At 47.9% G+C, this 26,633-nt stretch overlaps 1 protein-coding gene across 1 annotated transcript in view; it reads right to left on the reverse strand.

The window, feature by feature from the left end:
• ABAT (4-aminobutyrate aminotransferase) overlaps positions 1-26,633 on the reverse strand; it is an 88,319-nt gene that overhangs the window by 30,278 nt on the left and 31,408 nt on the right. Inside the window, exons 2-4 of the mRNA XM_082858082.1 lie at positions 8,268-8,382; positions 2,802-2,899; positions 1,069-1,098 (exon numbers count right to left, since the gene is read on the reverse strand). Coding sequence (XP_082714208.1) covers positions 1,069-1,098; positions 2,802-2,899; positions 8,268-8,337 — 198 coding nt within the window. The 5' untranslated portion in view covers positions 8,338-8,382. The remainder of the gene's footprint in view (positions 1-1,068; positions 1,099-2,801; positions 2,900-8,267; positions 8,383-26,633) is intronic.

Consider the following 26,633-nt stretch of genomic DNA (forward strand, 5'->3'; position numbering starts at 1 on the left):
TTGAACAAACAGGCAGAAGATTAACGTGAATACACTCCAGATCAATAGATCTCACAGACATGCATGGAACACCCCACCCAACAACAGTAGGGTTCATGTCCCTCTCGAGCGCATGTGGAACATTTTCCAGAATAGACGATATGCTAGGCCATAAAAAAGGCTCAATAAATTTCAAAGGATTGAAATCACTCAAAATAAGTTTCCAACCCCAACAGAATGAGATGAGATTAGAAATCGATAACAGAAGGAAGTTTGGGGGGCTGCCCTGGTGACGCAGTGGTTAAGAATCTGCCTGCCAACGCAGGGGACACAGGTTCGAGCCCTGGTCCGGGAAGATCCCACATGCCGCGGAGCAATTAATCCTGTGCACCACAACTACTGAGCCTGCAGTCTAGAGCCTGCGTGCCACAACTACTGAAGCCCACATGACTAGAGCCCGTGCTCCCCAACAAGAAAAGCCACTGCAATGAGAAGCCTGTGCACTGCAAAGCAGCATAGCCCCCGCTCGCTGCAACTAAAGCCCGCGCACAGCAATAAAGACCCAACGCATCCATAAATAAATAAATAAAATTTTAAAAAATTTAAAAAGAAAGAAAGAAAGAAGTTTGGGAAGTTCACCAAAATGTGGAAATTACACAACACATAAATAACCAATGAGTCAAAGAAGAAATCACAAGGGAAATTAGAAAAAAAATGTTTAGATCAAAAGTCAGCTGCATGGGCTTCCCTGGTGGCGCAGTGGTTGAGAGTCCGCCTGCCGATGCAGGGGACACCGGTTTGTGCCCCGGTCCCGGAAGATCCCACATGACGCAGAGCGGCTGGGCCCGTGAGCCATGGCCGTTGAGCCTGCGCGTCCGGAGTCTGGGCTCGGCAACGGGAGGGGCCACAACAGTGAGAGGCCCGCGTACCGCAAAAAAAAAAAAAAAGTCAGCTGCATGTTTTTAAAAAGAGCCAGCACAGATTAAGTGTTTGCCTCCTTTGGTGAAACTGTAACAAAGAAGCAATGGAAGGATTGTTATTTCATCCCCACTCACCTGAATTACATTCAGCTGTTTCATCCCCACTCACCTGAATTACATTCAGCTGTTTCATTAACTCCTGCAGGAGAGAAGAGAAATGCATTAGAGCAAGGACACATGCTTGCCAGAGCAGCTTAGAATCTTTCATGTTTTCCCAATATTATAAATATTTTTAAATTGCTTAAAAGAATTATTTGGCAGGAAACAATTCCTGCTAGTTAAATTACCAGTACAACAGACAGGCTGGAGGTTTAGACACTTCAAAGATTACAGTCAAATAAACTATTTAACAAAAAAATTTAAGCTGAAGATATTTATCTAATGTCCAGAAAAGCATGGGCTCTCTTTTTATTAAGGGGTAAAAAAAGGCTTTAACACCCATTAGGAAAATAAAATTAACTGAAAATAGAAATTTGCACATCAAAGAACCATTTATAATTATAATCTGAACACCCCGCTTGTACAATTCCACATAGAAACCGGGAATTACAAACTCGTGGTTTTACTATTACAAGGATTTCTTCTTTAAAAACAAGTGTCATAAAACTATGTATTTCCACGTAAAAATACAAAATAATATTCATGACAAGAATATGAAATTTATTCCAAGTATTTTATGATTATTAAATTAAAATCCACCCTCCCCAATAGAAATATGCATGAAAAAAGTCTTTTGTCAGCAAAAGACTATGCAAAATAACTACAATCATTTACATCGGTACAAAGATTTCTGTATTTATTATATAGTTTCAATGACAAAAGAGACAGCTTTTGACTTAAAAAAAAAGACACTGTGGATAAAATCTGCAAAATATGCAAAGAAAATAAATTTGTATTAAAAAGGTTTACACTGTTATATTTTAGGTGCAAACATTAGAAATAGTATTGCACATTACAACACAGAATCAAGGTTAACCAGCCTTCCAAATTGTGTTGTATGCAGGTTTTGTAGCTTCTTTGAGGAGAAGCAGCAACACCTCTCACTCACCTGTGTCTCTTCCATCTCACAGGCTAACATCAACTCCAGGGATTCAGAGCTACTCTCATACACCCTGTACTGTCACCCTGAGGGCTTCTCTGTACACCATTCCCCTTGCCTAGAACAGAATGCACTCCTTCATCCAATTCCTCCTTGTGGCCCTTTAAGATCAAGCTCAGTGGGGCATGTGCTATACACGCCCTGTGCCATATCACATCGTCATGTTCCTTCACTGTTGTTGGAATGCTGTGCCCCAGCCCCTGACTCTGGACTCAAAGCAAGCCATGTAACTTGCTTTGGCCAACAGAATGAAGTGGAAATGATGGTGGGCCAGTGTGGAGCCTAGCTCAAGAGACCTATAGCAAGCGCTCCTCTTCGCTCACTGTGAGAACAAGCTCAGCCTGGCTGGCTGGAGCATGAGAGATGCACAAAGCAGAGCCAAGTCACCACAGTGACCCAAGACAAGCCTAGCCAGTCATCCCTCAGGCATGTAGATGAGCCCAAGAGAGCTGCCTACCCAACTGCCAGTTAACCCTGGATGCATGAGCAACTTGTATGCTGCGGAGGTTTTGTGATTGTTTGTTACACAGCATTACTGTGGCAATAGACAACTGATACATCTCCTCTGAGAAGACTTCTTTGGCTTCTTATGAAGGAATGGCTTGGTTTAAGGTTCAGGATCTCTAATGGTGAACTCTCTGAAAGCAGCTAAGGATACGGGGCCCTCAGCTTGGCTGTGTTCTTGCCCCACGGACACTTTTTGCTCTTTTCTGAAACACACCATTCAGCTGTGCTCAACTCACCAGAGATCTAGGCCCTGGGACTTCCGTCTTCATCAAAGGCCCATCATAATCAAATTCAACGTCGACTTTGGCTGCGGCCTGACTGATGTGTCTGGATCCTGCAGTAAACAAAGATGGTGAGAACCCCTGGGGACAGCAGATGTGAGACTCCTGCCCTTATAACACCTAATGTCCCTAACAGAGGCAGTGCCAGTACCTCAGCCCCATCCCCGCCAGACTGCCCCAGAACTCTGAGTGTGGCCATGTGGGCACCACAAGAACCCTGAGGATTTAAAGAAATGGGAAAGCCCGGTGCCAGTGAAGCTGTAAGCAAGAAGGCATGCTCACGTCCTGCTGGTGTGAGGATAAGCTGATGCCGGCTTCCTATTCCTTTCGAGTGAGCAATCTCAGTGTTTAGGATTCATCCCAAGAAAATAACGGGGGCAGTGCACAAAGATATAGGTTAAAAATATTGGGACTTCCCTGGCGGTCCCGTGGTTAATACTCCGTGCTTCCACTGCAGGGGGCATGGGTTTGATCCCTGGTCGAGGAACTAAGATCTCGCATACAGCACAGGGAGGCCAAAAGAAAAAAGAAAAAAAGCAAAAACACACAAAAAATATTTGTCATAGTATTGTTTCTAACAACAACAAAGAGGAAACAACCTAAATGTCCAACAATGGAGAGTTGCTGAATAGAATATGCCACATTCTACCATTTCACAGACAGCGGAATACTGGGAATATGATGTACCCATAATAAAAATTATCCAAATTTTGTAAAAAATTTAATCTGTATCCATATGTATATATAGACCTGAGTGTCTCCGCCTCGGGCCTGTTGACACTGTGGGCTGTATCTTCTCTGCTGTGGGAGGTTGCCCTGGGCACTGTAGGATGTTTAACAGCCTCCCTGGCCTCCACCCACTAGATGCCAGTAGCACCCACCCGGGAGTTGTGCCCCTAGTTGCATCGATCAAAAATCACCCAGGAGAGAATAATCAAATGTCTAAATTCAGGTGGTCCTCACTTATAGATTTTTTTGGTTAAAAAATATTTGGGGCACAAGTCATTTGCTTGAAACTGATTTCACATTTTTTGCATAGTAATAAACTTGTAGAGGGTTAAATAAACTTGAGTTCCCAGGCTAACCTCACAGAGCTTTTTAGCTCAGCATCTTGATGAAATGAAGGGTAGTTTCAATTCCAAGTCTCACTGATCGCTAAGCAAAAGACGGCTGTGCGGAATCCAAGATAAGTGTGTAATGATTTATAATCAGTAACCCCTAGAAATCCTTTTAATGTCCCTGTTCATCTTTCATCTTCCTGGCACATATTTGGTGGTTGGCAAATGTGAGTTCCTCTTACACGGGTTGCCATACTTGCATCAAACTAGGGAATCTCTAGATGCTTCATATAAATCATACGTGTGATCTTATTTTATCTTTCCACAACCCTGAGGGGTAAGTTGTGATTGTTTGCATTACATAGGAAAGGAAACTAACACTAAAACATGCTAGCATCTCTCTCTGTTTTCTCTCTCTCTCTGCGTCACACACACACACACACACACACACACACACACACACACAACTCGCCAAACTATAAAAAGCCATGATATTAGAAAACATATTTAAATTCATTCTTAATTTTTCATAATTGCTTTGAATATCAAAGAAGGTTTCTGAATTAACTATGCAATAAAGTGTAGCCCTTTGAACGTAAAATCCAGTTAAAATCCAAAACTACCCTTATTTTGAGGCATGAAGGTACCAGCTTTTATTATCTTTTGTTTGATCTTACAATGAAAAGTGAATTCCCATTTATTCCATTAGCAGAGAGTTAAAGGTCATGGAACACACTGATGACTTTTAAGAAAACTGTAAACTCTTTCTCTCTTCCAGAGCTCAGGGTTACTGGTCAAGACTGAGTCCAACTAGACCTGCATGCAACAGGGATGCCTATTTGGATATAAAGAGCTCTTAACCAATGCTGGTCTTGCTTTGTCTCCAGCAAAGGGGGAAAGTGAAAAATTTGTGAGTAGTAAGTTGTCCTCTCATGAGGATACACAAGTCCTCCCTTCCTTTCTCCGGAAAATGTCTTGACATCGCATTGTAGGAATCAGACTTCTTGGGGGTTGGAAAGCAGGAATACCAGGAATGGAGGGAGTTAGCAGTGGGACCTGCAGCTGAAAGGATCCTGATGACAGGGAGCGTGTGGGGTCATGTGGAGTCACGGTTATGAAGATGCCAAGACCATGAGTAAACAGGACTGGGAGGTGGGGTTGGGGTAGGAGCTAGGAGAGGCAGTGGATAGAGGGGAAGGATCCTTCCACTGGGAGCAGAGATCAATGGGGCATGAGGCGGGGAGGCCATGGCCAGGTGCAAGGCGGATGGGTCTGGGTCAAGAACTGCACTGGTTCCTACCATGTGCCAAGTCTTTGTGGGTGTGGATGGAAGAGGGCCAAAACCTCTGGGCAGAAATCCTGAAAATCAGAGTCGGGTGAGTTTTTTGGCAACTGTGCTATCGGAAAAAGGAAGATGGGGAAGCTAACACAGTTTCAGTCCCTACTTTGTGCTAGGCAGGCCCTACCTAGGCAAACGCTCACCTCTTGTTTTAATTAATCCACAACCTTTTTGTGAGATGATGTTGTCCCCATTTTACAGATGAGGATCAGAGAGGTTAAGCAACTTTCCTGAGGTCACACAGCTAGTGAGTTGCAAGGCCAGAACCTAAATCCAGAATACTTGTGCTTTTCCCACTATATCTCAATTTTGATTTTTTGTAGAGGAAAGTAACCAAATACCAATACGATAAATTTTCTCTTGATGATATATAATGCCATAAACCACACACAAAAAAAGAACAAGATTTAAATTGTCAAGGAAGCCTTTTCTGGGATTGCTTATACCAAGTTGCATAAGTAGATGTCCATTTACTGAGCACTAATGGTGAACATACCAGGCATTATTCTGAGCAATTTACATGGATTACTGCATGTAACGCTCACAAACCCCTAGGTGGTAAACGTTATTATGATTCTCATGTTAAAGAAGACACTAAAGCTCAGTAAGGTCAATTAATTTGCCCAAAGTCACACGTCTGTTGAGTGGCTAAGCTGGAAATCTGTCCGCTGGACCTCTCCTTTCCCAGATACTGTGAATGTAACTGATGTATCTTCCATTTCATCTAGTGTGGGTCTTTCAAATGAAACGTTTGCAGCAAAACGACTCACTTCCCCCAGAGGCAAATTACTATCAAAAGTACAAGGAAGCCAAAAAATGTTTGCATTAATATTGAATGATCCAGCATTTTCATTCATGAATAAAGCAGCACGCCCAGAAGCCAGGGGTGTGCCCTGACGCACAAGACCAGGCATAGCGGGTAAATCCAGCCCAGCCCTCTGTGGCCATGCCAATCCACACAGTCATTTTTTAACTCTAAACTGTAAAAGCAGCCATCCAATGTTTTCAACGTCCTCTTAATCTTCTGCTGAGAGTAATAAATGAATGTCATTTTCCCAAATAGCAAGGGTTCTGTATGTGAGCCTGACCAAAATCAAGGTCACGTTCCACTGGAGTTGTTTGCTCTGCTTTTGTTTAAAAACAAAACAACATACCTTATCCCTCCCCTCAACTGTCCACCCCACTTACTCTTAACTAGGAAAATATCAGTAAGCAACAATGAAAAAACAAACACGTCTAATTTCACCACCCAGAGAGAACCATTTTGCTGTCTGGTCTCCCGGTCTCTGTGCTCTACTTGCTGATATAAGATTACAAACGCTTTGCACGATGCCATTGGGAACAGTGTCTCAGGCCATGAACTATCAGCATGTTTAATGGCTTTGCAGTGATCCAGTGAGTGGAGGCACTGCACGGAAGCATCTGAACACAGTGAGGGTGGTAGCAGCCTGTGTCTCCCCACTTGGGCACCCACTTCTCTCCCTCACCCTGAGGAAGCAGCTGCCGTGTTGTGAGCTGCTGCATGAAGACATCCACGTGGCACTGAATCCAGCCACAGCCACGTGACTGAGCTTGAGGGTGGATCCCCGGCTCCCCCGGTGAACCTTCACACAGGACCACAGCCCTGGTACCAGCTCAGCTGTGCCTCATGAGAGACCTGGACCCAGAGCATCCACCGAGCCTTGGATTCATAATCCACAAAAACTGTGAGATAATAAACGTGCATTATTTTAACCTCTTAAGTTTGCAGGTATTTGTTATATCACAATAGATAATTAATATGTAGTTAAGGGTGTGGGTCCTGGGGCAACCTGGCTCGGCTCAAAGCCTGGCTCAGTCACTGGCAGGCTCTGAGACTCTGGGAAACTTACATAACCTCTCTGAGTCTCAGTTTGGTTCAGAGCAACGTACCAAGGTCAGTTCCTCAGTTGTGACAAATGCATCCTGGTGATGTAAGATGCTAACACTGGGGAAAACTAGGTGAGGAGCATATGGGATCTCCTTGTACTGCCTCTGCAATTTCTCTGCATACCTAAAATATTCCAAAAGAAAATGTTTATTTAAAAATAAAACCTGTGGGAGAGGAGAGAACATTCCTGCTTTTTATCGCACTGAGGATATAAACACCTGCGACATTCAACATGCAAATCAAGGCCTCGGCAAACAATTTGTCTTCAGAAGGCAGACAGGACTGACAATAAGAAGGGGACATTGTGACAGCAAGCACGGGGCTCTGAAAACTGGGGACAGCCTGGAGGGGCTGGCGTCCAAAGGAGGCTACTGCAAGCCTGCCTCTCCCAGAGCTGCTGGGAGGCACGTGGGGGAGTGGTGATGATAACCCAGTGTCTGGAGCCGGACTGACTTGCATTCAAGGGGCTGCGTGACTTTGCTTCTTGAGCCTCAGTTTTCTCATCTGTAAAATGGGATTCACGCTTTCCTTCCTCATTAGACTATAGGGAGGGAGGTCTCCTGAGATCACGTGGGCAGGGTGCTCACTGGGCTACACTGAACTCAGCGAGACAGAGAGAAGTAGAAGCATCTGAGAGAGACCACGGCAGCAGAATGAGCCAGTGCTGTTGGCCGGTTAGGTGCAGGGTGAGTGGAGGTGAGGGCGAGGGTGGGGTGGACATTCCTGGGATGGGGCCTCCCACCCAGTGCCCTTGAAGCTTTCAGGTGAATTACAAGGACTTCTGTAGTTTTCTTGTTTCTCCGCAGTAAACCCAGCTATGTTTTCTCCAGCAATCCCTATGCAGCCAGCTGGGCCCTTCTGGCTGCTGGGACCACCACCTCCGTGCCAGCAGAGTGGCTTCAGGATGGATCAGCTCCCTGACCACTGCAGAGCTGTCCACCTGGGGACAGGAACACATGGTGGAGATGGGAGGTGTGGCGATGGGGACAGTTTTATGGGGGTGGGTGGGACAGTGGATCCCTTTATCCCCCAGGACTTTTTCAGACCCCAAATCCCTAGTCTGGATTGTGTCTTCCATTAGGGCCAGTTCTTGCCGAGACCCCCCTAGGGCTTACCGGGCACCAGCAGGCGGTAGTTGTGCTGGAAGCTGCAGGCCAGCCGCCGGGTGAGCAACATGGAGGCCATGGTCACCTCCACCGGCAACAGAGACCCCTGTCACACGCTCCTGCCCTGAAAGAAAACAGAAGCACAGAGTCACGCCAACCAAGACCACACCCTTGCTGGCCAAGTATCCCACTCCCCACAATTTCCCCACACAGTGGAGAAGGTTCTTCTAATATGAAATCCTTTGCTTTTATACAGAATATAAACTTTTTTTTTTTTTTCTGGTGGTACGTGGGCCTCTCACTGTTGTGGCCTCTCTGGACGTGCAGGCTCAGCGGCCATGGCTCATGGGCCCAGCCGCTCCACGGCATGTGTGATCTTCCTGGACCGGGGCACGAACCCGTGTCCCCTGCATCGGCAGGCGGACTCTCAACCACTGCGCCACCAGGGAAGCCCTAAACTTTTTTAAAAAATAAATTTATTTTATTTATTTTTGGCTGCGTTGGGTCATTGCTGAGTGTGGCCTTTCTCTAGGTGCGGTGAGCAGGGGCTACTCTTTGTTTTGGTGCGCGGGCTTCTCATTGTGGTGTTTTCTCTTGTTGCGGAGCACGGGCTCTAGTCATGCGGGCTTCAGTAGTTGTGGCACGTGGGCTAAGTAGTTGTGGCTCACAGGCTGTAGACTGCAGGCTCAGTAGTTGTGGCGCATGGGCTTAGTTGCTCCGCGGCATGTGGGATCTTCCCGGACCAGGGATTGAACCCGTGTCCCCTGCATTGGCAAGTGGATTCTCAACCACTGCGCCACCAGGGAAGCCCAGAATATAAACTTAAAAAAAAAAACTTTTTGACCGCGTGACTTGCAGGATCTTAGTTCCTGGACCAGGGATTGAACCCAGGCCACAGCAGTGAAAGCTTTGAGACCTAACCAGTGGACCTCCAGGGAATTCCCCAGAATATACACTTTAAATCAAAGCCTGTTCACATGTTTTCATTTGACCTTGTAGCCAGGTAGGATTATTATGCCCATTTTCTAGATGGAAAAACAAAGAGAGGGGACAGAGTTGGCTTGAGAGCTCTCTGTAGGTGAGCTGGCAAGCTCAGGGCATCATCCACCTGGGATAAGCAAGGCAGGCCTGTGTTCTACACGATGGAAAGACCCAGACGGACGAAACTTCACAGCAGACGTCATGATGACTGCTCAATGTGGGAAGCAGGGAGCTCCCTCTGCCCTGTTCACATACAGAGTATCGGTGGTTGGGAATCCTGCAGATCCAGAGGCGTATCCGGTGGCCCATTTTGGGGGTTGTACTTCTCCCGAGTTTGTTCTGGACTGAGAGGGGTCCCTGGAACGTGGGATTTTCAGTTTTGAAACTGGAACAGGCCCAGAGCCCAGTAGATAGTTACTCTACGCAGCCCCAGGGAGTCAGGGTTCCCAGCTCCCACTTTACAGGTGTGTTGGTTGATTCTCTCCAGGTTGCTCCTAAGCCCTGATCCCAAATCCCGGCACCTAGCTCTGTTAGTTGCCTTTGCGCTATGGGCCTGGAGCAAAGCCTCCCTCCCCCATTGTTTATCTGCTTCTTTTTATCACCTCTCCCCCCTCCATCCCCCTCTCCCCAGGCCACCATTCAAACATACTCCCTGTGCATCTTTTTGTTTGTGGGTCTTCTCACTAAATACATGCTTTGTTACTTGGCACATGTATTTTCCTTGCGTACCTACAATACTGGGTATAGACCTGTACTGTTTCTCAGAACAACGACGGAAGCATTCACTTCTCATTATTACTCTGTTTCCCGAGTCCTTTCTACATGCTGCCCACTGTGCTAAGCACTTTACATACAGTATTATTAACATTTATTATTAACACCCACAACAATGCTATATCACACCCTTTTTACAGATGAGGAAACTGAGGTACATAGATGTTAATGGTGGATCTGAAAACAGAACTCAGCTGTCTGAGTCCAGGGTCAGCAAATGTCACCATTCACCATTCTCAGAAACTTCTCCCTCCATCTACACGGGTGTAGACATGGCAGCCAGGTCTGTTCTGTGTGACCCAGCCCCACTGGTCATACCTGACTGGTCCCGGCTGGGCCAGAGTCCTGGGAGCTGTTGGGTCAGCCACTATCTACCTTGTAAGAGGAGTTGGCGTTCAAACAGGGTCTTTTGTTTAATTAATTAATTAATTAATTAATTAGGCTGCGCTGGGTCTTAGTTGTGGCATGCAGGATCTTCGTTGCCGTGTGCGGGATCATTAGTTGCGGCATGCGGCATCTAGTTCCCTGACCAGGGATCGAACCCAGGCCCCATGCATTGGGAGCAGAGTCTTAACCACTGGACCACCAGGGAAGTCCCCAAACAGGGTCTTTTCATGGAGAAGAATGTGGCTTGTGCACTAGAGAGAAGCAGCCACAGGAGAGAGAAAGTGGGTCCGGCATGTGGGGGACTCCCTGGTTCCATCTCAAGCCTGCAGCTCAGCTTGGCCATGAGTGCAGCACCCACTTCTGAACCTGTTGGGGAGACCTGAGTTACCTTCCCGGGGGCGGGGGGGTGGGGGTGGGGTGAGTGGGTGGGGCAGGGGAGAGCCAGGAGTGTTACGCTCAAAGATGTCCCTCCACGTGGGAGGAAACATCAGGAGTGAGGGAAGTGTTCCCATCCTAATAGTGCCTTGGTAAGAAAGTCCAGAAAGCCTCCCCCTTCCCCACTTTTCGGGGCTTGCTTGCATTACTTTGAATGGGTTTCTGTTGCTTGCAAACAGAATCCTAGCTAACAGCATGGTTAGAGCGTCAGAGCCCCAAATTTTGGGAGTGCACTGGGAATAATAATGCCTCTTCTGGGACTTCCCCGGTGGTCCAGTGACTTAGACTCCATGCTTCCACTGCAGGGGGTGCAGGTTCGATCCCTGGTCAGGGAACTAAGATCTCACATGCCACACGGCACAGCCAATAAAAGAAAAAGAAAATGATAAACAAAACCATAATAATGCTGCTTCTACTCAGCACTGCAGGTGGAGCAAGGCCCTGCAGGGTGGCTAAGGATGAAGTCTTCTGGGCGGCAAAACTTCTCTGCCCAGTGGGGGATCGGGATTCCTCCAGGGTGGAAGTGACTGTTCTGAAGGGTACTTTATTCCCCTCAGTCTGCTCAACCAGCAGTAGTGTATCTCTCCGTTTCAGAGACGAAGAGATGGAAGCTCGGAGGAGTTATGGTATTTGGATTTGGTCATAGGATTGCTTCGGACTGCCTGACCCCAAACCCTTCATTACAACATCGATTAAGTCAGTGAATAACAAAACACCTACTGTAGAAGCAACGGGGCTTGATGAATACAAATGATCTAGTTCAGAGGGGAAATTTTATTGCTTTTCACCCGAGAAAATATTATTGAGAAAAGCATGGGCTTCGAAGGTGCGACCTTAAATTAACTGAGAAACCAGACTCTTTCCTTGATAACTCAATGGATATTTTGATCTATTCCAGAACAGCCAACTCAATGCAAGCCTGTTAATTTTTAGCAGCCTGGTAACTAGGTAGAAAGAGTAGTTGCTGTCTCTCATTAAAGAGCATTGGTCTCAAACGGGAGCACTTAAGACTCCACACAGTTCAATTTCCATTAGACGTGTTTTTGAAAATGCTAGATGTGTTTTTGAAAATGCGAGAATCTCGGAGAGCTAGCATATTAACATTTGAATGCTCTGCAAAAGTGAAAGTCACATCTATACACTTTCAATTACAAAATGTCACACTGGGAAATATATCTCAGTGATATTTCAGTGGCCCGCAGTTGAAACTGACCTTATAACGAAACCTGATCTCTATCAGACGTTAGTTCTTAGCACAATATATTTCCAACAATCAGAAGAATTAATGTCATTCATCCCCTGTCCCTGGCCCACTAATTCAATCAACAAAATTAATTAGGCACCTGTTTCAGGCAAGGCACTGCATTATTTAGGCATAGGAGAAAACGAAGATGGATAAAATGCTCCTCTGTTTCTGAAGCTCATAATTTAGTGTCAGAGGAATGAAGGGGGAAAAAAATGGGAGAATTTAATGTACTAGCTGCTTTACGCATCATGTTGATAAATTCTTAAAATAACCTGGCAGGATATGCAGGTGAAAAAATTTCCAGTTCACTGTCAACAACTAATTCTGTATAAGACAGAATGGAAGCCTGACTTTTGCTGGTATAAGCAAGGTACCATGGGAACAGAGAAATTAATTCTGGGTTGGGGGGCGTGCTGCCCCTTGAAAGGCTGCGAGAGTTCAGAAGTCACAGAAGAAAGGGGAGGTAAGGCCTGAGCTAATGCTCGGAGGCATGAAAGGACGTGGAATGGCCAAGGATTCAGGCAAGAAATCACAGAGTGGTGGAAGGGAAGATGAGGGGCAGAAACAGCTGATCGCCAGATGGAGCCCTCTGGAGACCCTGTCAAGGAGGGAGGGTGCCAGCTGCTCGTCTTATCCGGAAGGATCCTGTTCAGTCAAGTCCCAGAGGACAGGGAGGGAATGAGTACTCAGTGTGTCAATGAGACACTGGGGTCATCCTTGAGCTGGGGAGGGGGGCTTGCTGGGGTGAGCTGAGTGGAGGGCACCAACCAGGGTGGGAGATGATGACGAGGAAGCAGCCAGGGACCAGCTCCTAAACCCTCAGCCTTAGAGATGGTGGTTTAAGAATTATGCCTTCCTCAAAATGTTAAACGTAGGATTACTATACGGCCCAGCAATTCCACTCCCAAAAGAACTGAAAATAGGAATAAATACATAAACATGCATGTTCACAGCAGCACCATTCACAATCATCAAAAGTTGGAAACAACCCACTGTCCATCAATGGATGAGCAGATGAACACCATGCGGTCTATCTATACCAGGGAGTATTATTCGCCATGAAAAGGAAAGAAGCACCGATACAAAACGGATGAACCTCAAAGACATTATGGTAAATGCAGGAATCCAGACGTCAAAGGTCACATATTGTAAGATTCTGTTTATATATAAAACTTCAAGAATAGGTAAATCTAAAGAGATAGAACTTAGATCAGTGGTTGCCAGGGGCTGGGAAGAGAGGATAGTGGGAGTGACTATTGAATGGACACGGGATTTCTATTTTGGGTGATGAAAAATTTTGGAACTAGATAGTGGTGACGGTTGTACGACATTGTGAATGTATTAAAAGGCACAGAATTGTTCACTGAAGATGGTTGATAGTTAATTTTGTTATGTGAATTTGACCTCAATAAAAAAGAGAATTGTTGAGTGATCCCTCCTCTTTCACAGAGGGGAGAGAGAGGACCAGAAAAGGGCATAGAGGGGAATGACACATCCTGATCATAGAGGCCTGCATTTGAATTCCTGCCACTACAGGCTGTGTGATCCCAAGTTGTCATTTGACCCATCTGCTTCATTCATTCACTTAGCAGATGTCCCTGTGCCCCTGTGATACGCCAGGCACCGTGCATAGGCACTCTGATGAAATGCAGAGCAAGACCCAGCTTTAAAAGAGCTGTGATAGATTAGTGATGTCTGTCACGTGCACTGTAATAGTGCAGTCGTTGATTCTAGAGCTCTGTGGTCTGAGATCCCTGGAGGTTTCTGGGGTCACTGAGGAAAGGGGACAGCCTACAGGCAGACTCTCCCTGCAGACTCACTCTGGGGCCCCTCAGATGCAAGTCGGTCACAGGAGGGGCTCCCTTTCCCGGGCGGAGACCCCAAAGCAGCAACAGTGACAGCAGACAGCTGGGTGCCCAGGGGTCTTGCTGGGGGCCAGTCATGCCCGTCTCTCACCTGGCAGGGCAATGATGCCCTCAGGGGGTTCCTGGCTTTCTCTCTTCCTCTCCTTCTGTTTTCTAATTGGTTTCTGACCTTTTTGAAGGATAATTCATCTCACATCACTCTCCTGCCTAAAACCCTCCAATCACACTTAGAAAAATGCAAACCCCGAGAGAGTGGGGATGGAGTTTTTCCTGTTCACCAGGTACCCGGAGCTCAGCACAGCTCCCGGACTCACCGCATTTGAACTGTGAAAGGCAGACATTCCCACATACCTTTTAAGGTAGATCATATTTAAAATTAGAGAGCAGGTCTGAAATTTGTGTTAAAACAATTTAACAATAACATCCCCCTCCCCTCAAATCTAAAGTCACTGTGTCACTGACTGTCCACCACAGCCCTTGTTTGGCTTGGGCACAGAAGACACATCACTCTCCTGGCCTCGGTTTCCTCGTGTGTAAAATGTAGGTGTTGGATCATATTGTTTCTAAGGCCCCTTCTGACCCCAAGAAGCATGTGGCGAGCAGTGTGCTCCGAATACCTGGCAGCACTACTCCCCACCTCCATCCACTCTTACCCCAGAAGGGGTCCCAGCATCACCCTGTTCCTCCCGCCACGCCCTCTGCCATCTGCGGCACATCTGGAAAAAGGAGGAGGTGACCTGAAGGATCCCGGGCCTGAGCGGGAGCTTTCTGAGCACTGGCACACCCTGAGGCTTGTGGCCAAGGCGGGGCTGGAGAAATCCCAGACTCTGAATGGAAACAAGCTGGTTGCAGGCACCGCTGGTCCCTAAAATCCCGTCTCCCTCTGTGTTTTCCAAACCTCTTCCCAGCATACTACTTCTCCCTCACATTCTTAATCTCGTACAACATGTATTTACTTAACGTACCTCTTGAAATCAACTTGCTTTATATCTTTTTTTTTTTTTTAACTTTTTGTTTGTGCCGAGAGTCGCCTGGGATCTTAGTTCCCCGACCAGGGATCAAACACGTGCCCCATGCTTTGGAAGCTCCGAGTCTTAACCACTGGACTGTCAGGGAAGCCCCGAAATCAACTTGCTTTCTAAACTTTATAAAGCTATTTTCCTACAACCCTTACTAATCACTCCCCAGCCCCTTTTCCTCAAAGTTTCATCTGGGGCAAATAAAGGTGATGGGGGAAAGAATGTAAGAAAATCAGAACAGGTTGTTAAATTAAAAGCTGGATGCAGTTGACTACCCAAGGTTTCCGGCCTCGGCCAGGCCCCCTATTTTTGCTGGCATGGAGACCACCAGCTCTTAGACAGGTGTTAAAGGAGGACAGGGACTTTTCTCCTTGACAAAACCTAAAGAGAAATTTCAATCAATCAATAAATTAGACAGAATAGGAACCATCAGAGTACGCAGCAGATGGGGGCGAACTTTGTTTCAGACACCCAGAGCCCCTACAATAAATGCTGTTTCTTACTGTGCGTTTCAGTCAAAACAAGTTGAAACCCTTGGGTTTCCACCCACTGCTCCCTATCCCTTTTCCTCTAATTAAAATGCTAATTAGTTCTCTCTGCTCCCTCTTATCTGCCTGGTGCAACTGAAGGTGGGCAGGGCTGGGAGAAAGCGATGTTTAAATCAATAGGGGGAGAGGAATTCAGGTGAATGGGGGGGGACCTTCCCAATTTGCTTTGGAGGAAGAATAAAAAGTCAAAAGTACTGGCTGCTGGATTTTTTTTACGTCTCTATTGGAGTATAATTGCTTTACAATGGTGCGTTAGTTTCTGCTGTATGACAAACTGAATCAGCTATAGGTATACATGTATCACCACATCCCCTCCCTTGCTGTTTATGGCTCACCTGCTGTGTGCCCTGTATCTTCTATATTACTTTTCGTATCCACCTCAGGTGACAGGCTCAGAGGTGAATGGCTTCCCAAGCTCAGAAGCCAGTGATTTGGGGGTCTCAGAAGCCAGTGATTTGGGGGTCTCAGAAGCCAGTGATTTGGGGGTCTCAGAAGCCAGTGATTTGGGGGTCTCAGAAGCCAGTGATTTGGGGGTCTCAGAAGCCAGTGATTTGGGGGTCTCAGAAGCCAGTGATTCTTCCCCATGCTGCTCGTGAGAATCAGGGGAGCTCTCCACCTACGATGCCCACCCCCCACCCCCGCCCTGGGCACACCCACGGATCTGACCTGGGCATTGGTGAAGCTCCCGAGGCAGGGTTGGAACCGCCTTCCTAAGGGGTAAACGGTGGACCCTGCACTTGACCCAGGTCTGCATGGCCCCCAAATCCTTGGAAATGGTTTCCGACTTTGAAAGTTAAACATCCCAAAGATGAAAAAGAAGAGAAAGAAGAAGATCAAGGTGGCCCTTTGGGGAGGTGGTATGCAGGGTGTTTGATGTGAAACCAGCCTCTTTTGCCTTCTGTGTGACCTTGGGCACCTTAAGTAACCTCTCTGTGCTTCAGTTTCCTCCTCTGTAAAATGGGGACAATACCAATTGCACCTAACTCATGCGCTAGCAGAGGGTGAACTGAGACCTGGGACTTGGGTCCCTGCTGTATCCCCAGCCCCAGTGCCCGGCTGAGAACAATCACTGAATAAATAATAAACACTCCAGAACCATCCTACGGAGATGGACTCATCTCTCCACCATGCTGCCTCCCAGGCCCTATGAACACCAAATCTTTGCATGTGTCATTAGCTAGAGATAGAAGCCCCAGACCTCTCTGAGGCCCTGAAGATGCTCTTTCTCATTCTTCTATCTGCTCTAGGGACAGAGACAAAGGGGCTGGCAGAGGCTGGGGACATTCCTTTCCCATCTGCAGCCCTAGCCGTCGGCTTTTCTGCAGACTCAATGGGGACACAATGACACGTTCAGCTAAGTGGGCCTCCATTGTCAAGGCCAGGGGTCGTCATGGCAACCAATAAAGCCAGAGGCCTGGCCTTTACAGATGGCTAACAGGGCCCCATTCATGGGCCTGTGATTGTGGCCTTGGGACAGAAGGTTTCATCTCAGACCTGGCTTCCCTCCTCCGGCCCCGACTCCTGTGACTCCCCCTCCCTGGTTTTCTCTGCAAAATAGACCCCGGCCCTCCCACCCTGCACTCATGATTTCCTTTAAGAACCTGCCTCATGGAGCATGATACTATCATCAGTGGCTTGTATCAGGAGAGAGGAATATTGTTCTTAGAAACAGGCAAGTGTTGACTCCTAAGACAGACTAAGGGTTCATTTGAGAAAGTAACGTAAGCCAGAAATTGGGCCCAAATGTGCTGTCTATTAGCTTGATGACTCTGGGCAAGTTGCTCAACTAGGGAATTCCCTGGCAGTCTAATGGTTAGGACTCTGCGCTCTCACTGCCGAGGGCCCAGGTGAGTGCCTGGGGTTCAGTTCCTGGTCGGGGAACTAAGTTCCCACAAGCCGTGTGGCATGGCCAAAAAAGAAGTCGCTCAGGACTTCCCTGGTGGCACAGTGGTTAAGAATCCACCTGCCAATGCAGGGGACAAGCCCTGGTCCAGGAAGATCCCACATGCCGCAGAGCAACTAAGCCTGTGCACCACAACTACTGAGCCTGCGCTCTAGAGCCCACGAGCCACAACTACTGAGCCCGCGTGCTGCAGCTACTGAAGCCCATGCACCTGGAGCCTGTGTTCCGCGACAAAAGAAGCCACTGCAATGAGAAGCCTGCACACTGCAACGAAGAGTAGCCCCCGCTCACTGCAACTAGAGAAAGCCCACATGCAGCAACGAAGGCCCAACACAGCTAAAAATTAATTAATTAATTAATTAATTTAAAAAACCATTGCCCAGCTCACCAGGGCCTCAGTTTTCTCATCTGTAAAATGGGAAGAATAAAACCTACCCATGTGGTCACGAGGCACAGAATTTGGTTCCGGCCAACTGAAGCCTACACACAAGATGTAGAAGAGAAGGCTCCTCGCAGGCCATGTTCTCAGTTTCCAAAGACCCCTCCTCTGCAGGGAAGGTATTTCTTCTACAGCCTCAAGTGCTGGGAGGGACCATTTGCACGTGCAAATCTCTAGCTCTGCTTGAGCCTGAACATCCAGCTTCCACGAGACAGAAGCTGGTCTGCCTCAATATCTCCCATCCTCAGGCTCCTGTCTCCCAGTTCACCTGCCTGCCCCAGTCCGCCAGGCTCCATCAGGAAACATAAGGTGAACTTAAACCATGCATGCAGGCAGCATGAACACGGCATCACTAGAACAGAGTGAAGGGAGGAAAGAACAGACAAGGCTTCAAGTCCAAGTCCTCTGAATGGGAGAGACACAGGCTTTATTCTGGGGGCAGGAAACAGGTGTAAAGACGCATCCTGGAATGGCTGGGCTAGTTTTGGATTTCCAACCCCACAAGGGAGCAGGAGTGAGAAAGCAGAATCTGGGCTGGGAAGGATGCTGTGCCAGCACTGAAGAAGCTGACCCAGGCCAACGTACGCGAGTCTGCTCAACTTCACAAATGTTTACGGGGCGCCTGCACTGAGCCGGCACGTGCCTGCAGAGCGAGCACATGCCCTGCTCTGTCCTCAGGATCCAGTGTTCCCAAGCGGGGGGCCAACAAGCAACAGATAAGGTCAGCGTGATGAGAGGAGACGTGCTTCCTGTTTAGAGAAACCAAATCATTTTAAGGACTCCAGGAACTGCTAAGTATGCAAATACCACAGCGTATAACAAATGAGCCATTTATTTCCTTCCAGGTCTGCACCACAGGCGACTTGGAAGCACTTTTTTGGTGACTGGAGTTACAGTGTGTGCCCGACAGTATTCCTACGATCCCTTGGAAATATTTTAACTTTTCAGAAATTCAAAGGATCTTTCACTGATGCGTGATGCAGGGTCTGCTACAATTCAATGAATGAATCCCTCCTGTGCCAAGCGTTACCCATACTATCTCATCTACTCCTGGAAGGCAACTACTACGCTCCCATTTTTCAGGTGAGGGAATAGGCTCAGAGAGGTTTTGCCACTTGCGCAAGGACACAAAGCTGGAGATAGTGGAGCTGTGTTAGAACCACGGCCCTCTGCGCTTGAAGACTAAGATCTGGGTATATTATCAGTTTGGTGGTTGTGATCCTTACCCAGAGAGCTCATCAATCCACAGAGACCAACATACACACACCTCCTTTACAGGGACAAAAAACTTCAACAGTTACCGCTGCTTGCAGCCTTCCTGAAGACCGTCATCTTTTCTTTTTCTTTTTTTTTTTTTTGCCGCACCTTGCAGCATGTGAGATCTTAGTTCCCTGACCAGGGATCAAACACACGCCCCCTACACTGGAAGCATGAAGTCTTAACCACTGGACCGCCAGGGAAGTCCCAAGACCTTCATCTTTTAGCCACACACTCGTTTCCAACCTCAGCCCACACGTGGCACTTTCCCTAAACCCCAAAGCTTGTCCCACAGTCCCTTCCAGGGTGCAGAGGCCCAAATTCCACGAGGCGCCCCATCCCACCCTACGGCATGTAAGGTCCTTGGCGTGGAAGAAGCAGCATCTTTATGACTCCATGGCACTTAGGACAGCTCCAGGTAACAGAGAATGCTAACTGCATGTTTTAAACATCAATATGTGACCCAAGAGTTTGCCTACATTTTCCTGCGTCCTAATTCTTCTAGCCAACGCTTTAAACATTTTGGTGCAGGAGAGACAGCGAAGGGGAGGGGAGGTCCAAAGATAGAGTCATGAAAAAGCAGCCGATTCGCCGCCTTCCGAGCCAATCAAGCAGGCTCACCCCTTGCTGTTGATGTGGCACAATGGCCATCAGTCATATGATCCTGGCCAAACAGTCAGGCCTTCTGGATGGCACTTGTGTGTTGATTTCCAAGATCCTCATGCCAGCCTTACCTGCCGCGCCCCCCCAAAGATCTAGCAGCATCTGAGACATCAAACGTAATCTGTCTGTTTAGGGAGTCTTCCCACGGGACCACAGAGGGCAGACGGCTGGAGCCCTTAACCCTACAGCTCACAATGCCTTGTTTAGCTTGTTTATTGAAAGGAGTGGGCCCCGGAGGACAACATATAGCACCAAAGAAAGAGCTGGGACATGAATCTGGGGAAGAAGGCTGATCACAGCTGCCGGTGATTATCAACACGTGAGGCTGGAGCATTGATCCAGTGCAAAACATCCATCACTTCCACGGTGTTTTGTCCACACAGAGCCAGATACGCAGAGTAAATAAAACTGGCATGGAATATTTCCTGGTTGCCATCCTCCCTGGAGAGGAAACCCACCCAGGTGCCCAAACCTCCCCGGGTTTCTCTCATCAACAGCGTTCTCTGCCTTCCCTCCTGTTGAGAAAAATGCCTCCATTTTATGGCTTTTTGATAGTTTTAGGAAAACAAACTTGCTAATTAAAAAAAGAAAATCTCTAAAATGATACTCCTTGAGACATGTACAAAACCCCCAGCCATCCTCCAGGCAAAAAGATAAGGCTTTCAGGAATGAGTTGAGGGCTTTCTATTGAAACCATCTTATTTTTTCACATTTAAAAAATGTGAAATGCCCCAGCATTCCTTGGCTCCTTGCTACCCGCAGGATAAAGCCCAGCTGCTTGGCTGGGTACCCCCTGCCCCCAACCTGTATGTCCTGCCCTCTGGACGCTGACCTGTACACACTCCGCTCTCTGCTGCCTCCGGGTTGTCACTCACATGATCCTGTCTGTTGGAATGTCCTTTCTGCCTCTCGTCCTGTGCATATTCCCTTACCTCTTGTGTACCTTTTCAGAGTGGCCACCTCCGGCCACCTACTCCAAGAAGCCTTCCTGCTTCTCAGTTCAGGGTTAGATGCCACTCATCTGTATTTCTCCAGCAATCTTTCCTTTTATTATTATTTTTTAAATATTTTAGGGGAATTCCCTGGCGGTCCAGTGGTTAGGACTCGGCACTCTCATTGCTGGGGCCCGGGTTCAATCCCTGGTCGGGGAACTAAGATCCCACAAGCTGCGTAGCATGGCCAATAAATAAATAATTAAATTTCAAACACAAGATGAATCTGACTCTACCTACCACCTTGTTCCAACTGTCAACATCTGTCGTGTTTAGATTAGCCACAGATTTATCTGCATATTCTTTTCCTGTTCACCTGTACTGTATCTGTTCACATCTCTGTCTCCGCCTTTAGCCTGTGAGATTCATGTATTCACTCATTCATTCACTCACGGGCCCGCCAGCAGGCACTGCTATGTCCTGACAGCCTATGGCCTGAAGGCACAACACTAAATCCTGAGGACCCAGGTGGGATGGTGGGACCAGACAGCAGAGTCCCTGCATTCTGTTCCGGCGGAAGAGACAGACAACAACTAAGTAAACAAGGAAGACAATTTCACATCGTGACAAGGGTCATCAGCAACACTTGACAGCCATCAACCCGCCTGTCTCATCACCTCCAGCACTGAGCACATGTCAGAGGCAGAGGAGGCCCAGCAAACATCTGTGTGCTCCCAGAGCTGGATGCTCTGAGCACAGGGTTCCACCGAGGCAGCCTGGGTTCTGCGGTCACTATGGCAACAGTCCTTCCCTTTCCACCCCCTTGGAAGGGGGCAGTGGATGGGGACCAGGATGACTGAGGATCCGCCCCAGCTGCTCAGGACTGAGATACAGCTCCCCCCACCCCCGCACCCGCTGGCCACCACAGTCTGCTCTCAGGATGACTTTTCAAGTGTGCGAACATCTGGTTCACAAAACCAAAAGGCCATGAGTGAACTGATAAACACTCCCTACCTGGGTTCTTTCTTGATCACCCTGAAGAGTCACCCCCATAATGTCAAGGGGTGAAAGCAACACAAAACAGACAAAACACAGGAGGCTGCTTCCAGCCCTCTGGGATGGACTTCGGAGGCTCTGGTGAGCTCGTGGGCTTATGGGCTCTGACTAAACGTGTGTTTCCCTGGAGGTCTTTACAGCACACCTGAGTAACTCGTTGCCAGGCGAAAGCAGGAGGGCAGTTCTGTTGGGAAGAGGTGGGATAGGGAGGCCTCTTACCATACCCCCCGCCCCAAGATCTCTGCAGTACCCACTAGGGGCCACCTGCCCAGAGGCTAGCTCTAGAAAGCCAGCCCTGGGTGCAGAAGGGAAAGACCCTCCAGGTTCATCCATCCCTGGCTGAGGCAGGGGTGCTGGGATTACAAGAATAACAGCAACAACAGTATTTAGTGATCACTTACTTCGGGCCAACCCTCTTTTAAGCTTTTCCATAAATAGTGCCTTTAATTTTTAGAACAATCCCCTGAAGCAGTTACAATGATCCTCCTCTCTTACCAACCCCCGTAAAAAGGGGGGGGATGGGGTGGAAACTGGAAGCACAGAGAGGTTAAGTGACTTGCCCAGAAACACACAGCCACTAAGTAGGTAAGCCAGGATACAAGCCCAGGCTGGCTCTAGATCCAGCGCTCTTAACCTCTACACCACAGTAAAGAGGTGAAGTCACTCAGACTCAAACTGGAAGTGGGCAAGACTATTGAGTTATCCTTCGTAATTTCACAAGAAGGGTGGCAGTGGAGCAGTGACATCATGTGGGTTTTGGCTGGGGCTGGAATCTGGCTCTGCCTCTGTTTTCTCAACTGGAAAATGGGTATGATAGAGTTCTCCCATCCCAAGGCTGCTCTGAGGATTACATGAGGCAATCCACGTGCCGAGCTAGGCAGAGTGCCCAGCATGTGGCCAGTACAGAAAAGATGCAAGCATAGCTCAACAACCACCCATAATCCCAGAACCACCAATTGTTAATACTTGGCCACATGTGTACCTAACCCATCTATTTATCAGTCTATGTATTTATTATCTCTCTTCTGGATTCTTTGAGAGATAGTTGCAGACATTGTGAATTTCGTCCCTAAATCCTTCAGCCTGTATAGTCTGAGAACAGGGACATTGTCCTATATTAACCTCAGTACAAATTATCTGAGATACAAGGTATTTCACCTTCAGGAAATTCACCATTGACATAATAGTATTATCTAATATATTCTGTATTCAGATTCCCCCACTTGTCCCCAAAATGTCTCTGGCAGCTGTTTCTGTTTTCCAGGCTCCAAACCGGGATCACTCATCATTACATTTGTGTGCGAGGCTCTTTCATCTCTTTTTAACCTGGGACCATTTCTCAGCCATTTTGCTTTTCATGCCATTGACATTTTAAGAGTCTAGGCCAGTCGCTTTGAAAGTCTTAATATATATATTTTTAAGTCCTTGTAAAATAAACTGTGGCCCATGGGCAAATGGAGGAAGTGCCCTATAGGGTAGAGGTACAGGGGGTTTGGGGGCGGGGCAGAGCTCTACCCCTACCCTCTACCCCTACAGCATCAGCTCTACCTCGGTCTAAGTACGAGGTTTCCCGGAAGCAATGACAGAGGATGTTTAAAGGTGATTTGAGCTTTGAGCAGGTGGACCAAGGTGGCGGGGCCACTGCAGACAGAGGCCATAGTGTAGGGAACGAGAGTGGCATCTTGGAATTACCAGTGGCAGCAACGCCTCTGAGGGTGAGAGCACCACACTGAATAAGCAGGGTCTGCGCCTGCGTGGACCGGAACCTTCCTGAGGCTGGTCCTTGTCTCTGGATCTGTCTTCTCCTCCAAGATGCCAAGGGCACTGCCCAGCCCACAGGTAGTGTTCATCCAGAGCGACTGGCCACCAAGCTTCCCAGAAGTTCAGGGACAGGCAAAGCACAAAGGATTCCCTTCCAGGGGTGACGGCGAGTCACCAGGATTCCCACGTCTCGCCCTGCAAATGAAATTTCCCTTTCTAAACCTGCTTGCCTCTTGCTGGTTCTTGGGGCTTGGGCTGCTTTGCTCAAAAAATTCAAAATGGACTTCTAATTGACCGGAAGTAAACCATGTGAGGAGGTTGCCATCCAAAGTTTCCTCACGTCTCCTTGACTAAGCCCTCCAGGTTGTCAAGCAAAATCCTTCCGTCTTGTGGCGGAGGAAAGTGAAATGTCCGCTGATGGGGCCCCGTGAGCCTTCCATTTTTCCAGTTTCAGACAGAAAGGTGTGTGTGTGTGTGTGTGTGTGTGTGTGTGTGTGTGTGTGCACGCATGCTGTTTTAACCCTTAGGACAGAAAGGAAGGATCTCTTTGGGGGGTTTGAGTGAAAATGCCCTTTCAAGGTGACCCACACTTCATTTCCTGGGGCCAGGAGGCAGACGCATGTCGGAAGTGGTTCTGCCAACCTACTGATAAATGCAAATTCCTTACTTATCATTTTAACATCTGTCTTTATTTTGTTCCCACTTGAAAGGGGCCCATACTTTAAAAAGTCAACTATACTTCAATAAAAAATTAAATTAAATAAAAAGGGGTGGGGCTCATCCTGCTGTGTTCTCTCCACAAAATATCCTTGAAAAATCTGTCATGTAGGTTTGTGTGTCCTTCAGACAGAAAGTCACACACAGGCACACTTGTACGCCAAACACCACAGATAACAGTGACACACCTCCACATGTCAGCAGATACATGCAAACACATGGACACACACACACACACACACACACACACACACACACACACACACACACGTCTACACTCACAGCGCCTGGTCGTCAGGGTCCTGCAGCAAGCCCAGCTCCCGCCTGCTTAAAATGCCTCCTCTATGCCATCCTGCAGAGTCCCAGGGACGCGGCCAGCGGGTTCATCCTAAGAGGCGCCACCGGGTACCAGCTCCCCCCTCGGGAGGATGCTCCAGACTCCCAGGCCGTCCGTCCCCAGAACATGGGCTCAGATACTGGAGGGAGAAAAGGGCTCCTCGGAAGCAAAGCAGATTTGGAAAAGGAAGCAAAGCAGATCTGGAAAAGGACGCGCTCAGCTGGTTCCCAGCAAGTGCTTAGAGGGAGAAGGGATGAGGAGGAGGGGCGGGGAGAGCGAGACATGGATTCAGAGAGAGAGAGAGAGAGCTTTCCAGACAGAAGCAGAAAGGAAAAGATCCACACGAAACACCTGCTCTGGGACTTTCTGAAATAGACTGTTTTTCTCCCCTTGACCCGTCGGGGGTCTCTCCCTAGATTTTTCTCTAACAGGCTCAGGAATTCCTGAAGCTACAAAGCAGAGATCCAAGGCTTCAGATTCCTAAATGGCTTCCCCAGGACTCGGTGGCGGCGACAGCAGATCCAGCCTATGATGAGGCCACAGCCCTGAGGGGCTCTGAGGGGCGCCAGGTCATCTCCAAGACCTCCAAGGGCTGACGGGCTGCCCTGTCTCTTCCAGTCCCTCTCTAACCCCCTCTCTGGGCAGGGTCTGGGGGATTACTCTAGCCTCCCCATTATAGACCAAGCTGGGGTCAATGCCTGTCCACAGGGGGCCCAGAAGAGGAAATGGGAATGGTCACAAGATGGGGAGGGCAAGTGGTGGGCGGGTGACACAGAGCTTTTGGTCACATGCTGCTCATCAGTTGCTATGACGACGGCAAGGGGGTGGGGGCACCCAGATTGGAGGCTGCGAGAGAGACGAGTTGGTTCTAAATCATCGTGACAGCGCTTCAGTTGAGCTATTACGCCGTTGCCGTGGCAACCAATGGGCTCAAATCGCAGAGGAAATCTATAATTATTACAAGCCAGATACCGGCGAACTTGGCGCGGTAATCAGCGTGTTGGGGCAATTTAACCTGAACTCTGGGAGTGGCGTGGGGATCGCTGACCCCCAGCCCCCATCTATGGGAAGAGTAAGGCCAAAGGAGTCTAAGCAAGGCAGATCTGTTGATGCCACAGAAAGGAAACCTGGAAGGATCTTTTGGCCAAATGAAGAGTAAACATTCGGTGAAACCACATGAAAAATGTCAACATTTGACCATTGAAAAACATTTCCCCTGAATTTATTATGGAAATTTCCAACGTACACCAACGTTGAATTTGACATTGAATACCTGTCCACTCACTGCCTAGCTTCTGCTGTTAACATTTTTACCATGATGGCTTTCTCACATATCCACCCCTCTTTCCATCCATTAACCCTCCTGATTTGTTGATGCATTTCAAAGTAAACTGCAGACATCAGTGCCCTTCCCCCTCAAATACTTCAGCGTGAATAAAATTAAATATTTGATCATTTTAAAGAACAAAACAGCAATTTAATTTGATTCAATCTAAGTAGAAAAAAATCTAGATTTCTGTCATCTAGCTGTCCATCCATCCATCCATCCATCCACCCATCTACCTTCTCTTCCACCCATCCACCCACCCAGCCTCCCACTCATCCATCCATCTGAGCATCCCTGGGAGACCTCATGCACACTCATGGTTTCCATGAATGATTCACCATCCCTGAATGTTCCTCCCTGTTCCAACAGGAGGTCCTGCACATTAAGCTCAATACCTTCTCAACTAAATATCATTTTTTCCCTTCACCACACCTATTCCATTTCCTGTGTTCAGCACCTCAGTAAGCAGAACCACTGTCTCCCCATTTATTCAAGCCAGAAACTTGAGACACACCCTTGATTCCTCCCTCCCATTACCTTCACTTGGTACCATGCCCTGGGATTTTACTTCCACACTAGCTCTGGGCTCCAGCCTCTCCTCTTGTCCCAGTTCTGGTACCCCTCATGTCTTAGGTGGACAGCTGCCCCAGCCTCCTGGCTGGTCTCCCGGCTGCCATCTCACTCTCCCTCTGCTTTCTCCACACTGATTTATCTTCATGAAATATCTG

Source organism: Leucopleurus acutus, assembly GCF_964270905.1.
Source record: "Leucopleurus acutus genome assembly, chromosome: 16".
Lineage (NCBI taxonomy): Eukaryota > Metazoa > Chordata > Mammalia > Artiodactyla > Delphinidae > Leucopleurus > Leucopleurus acutus.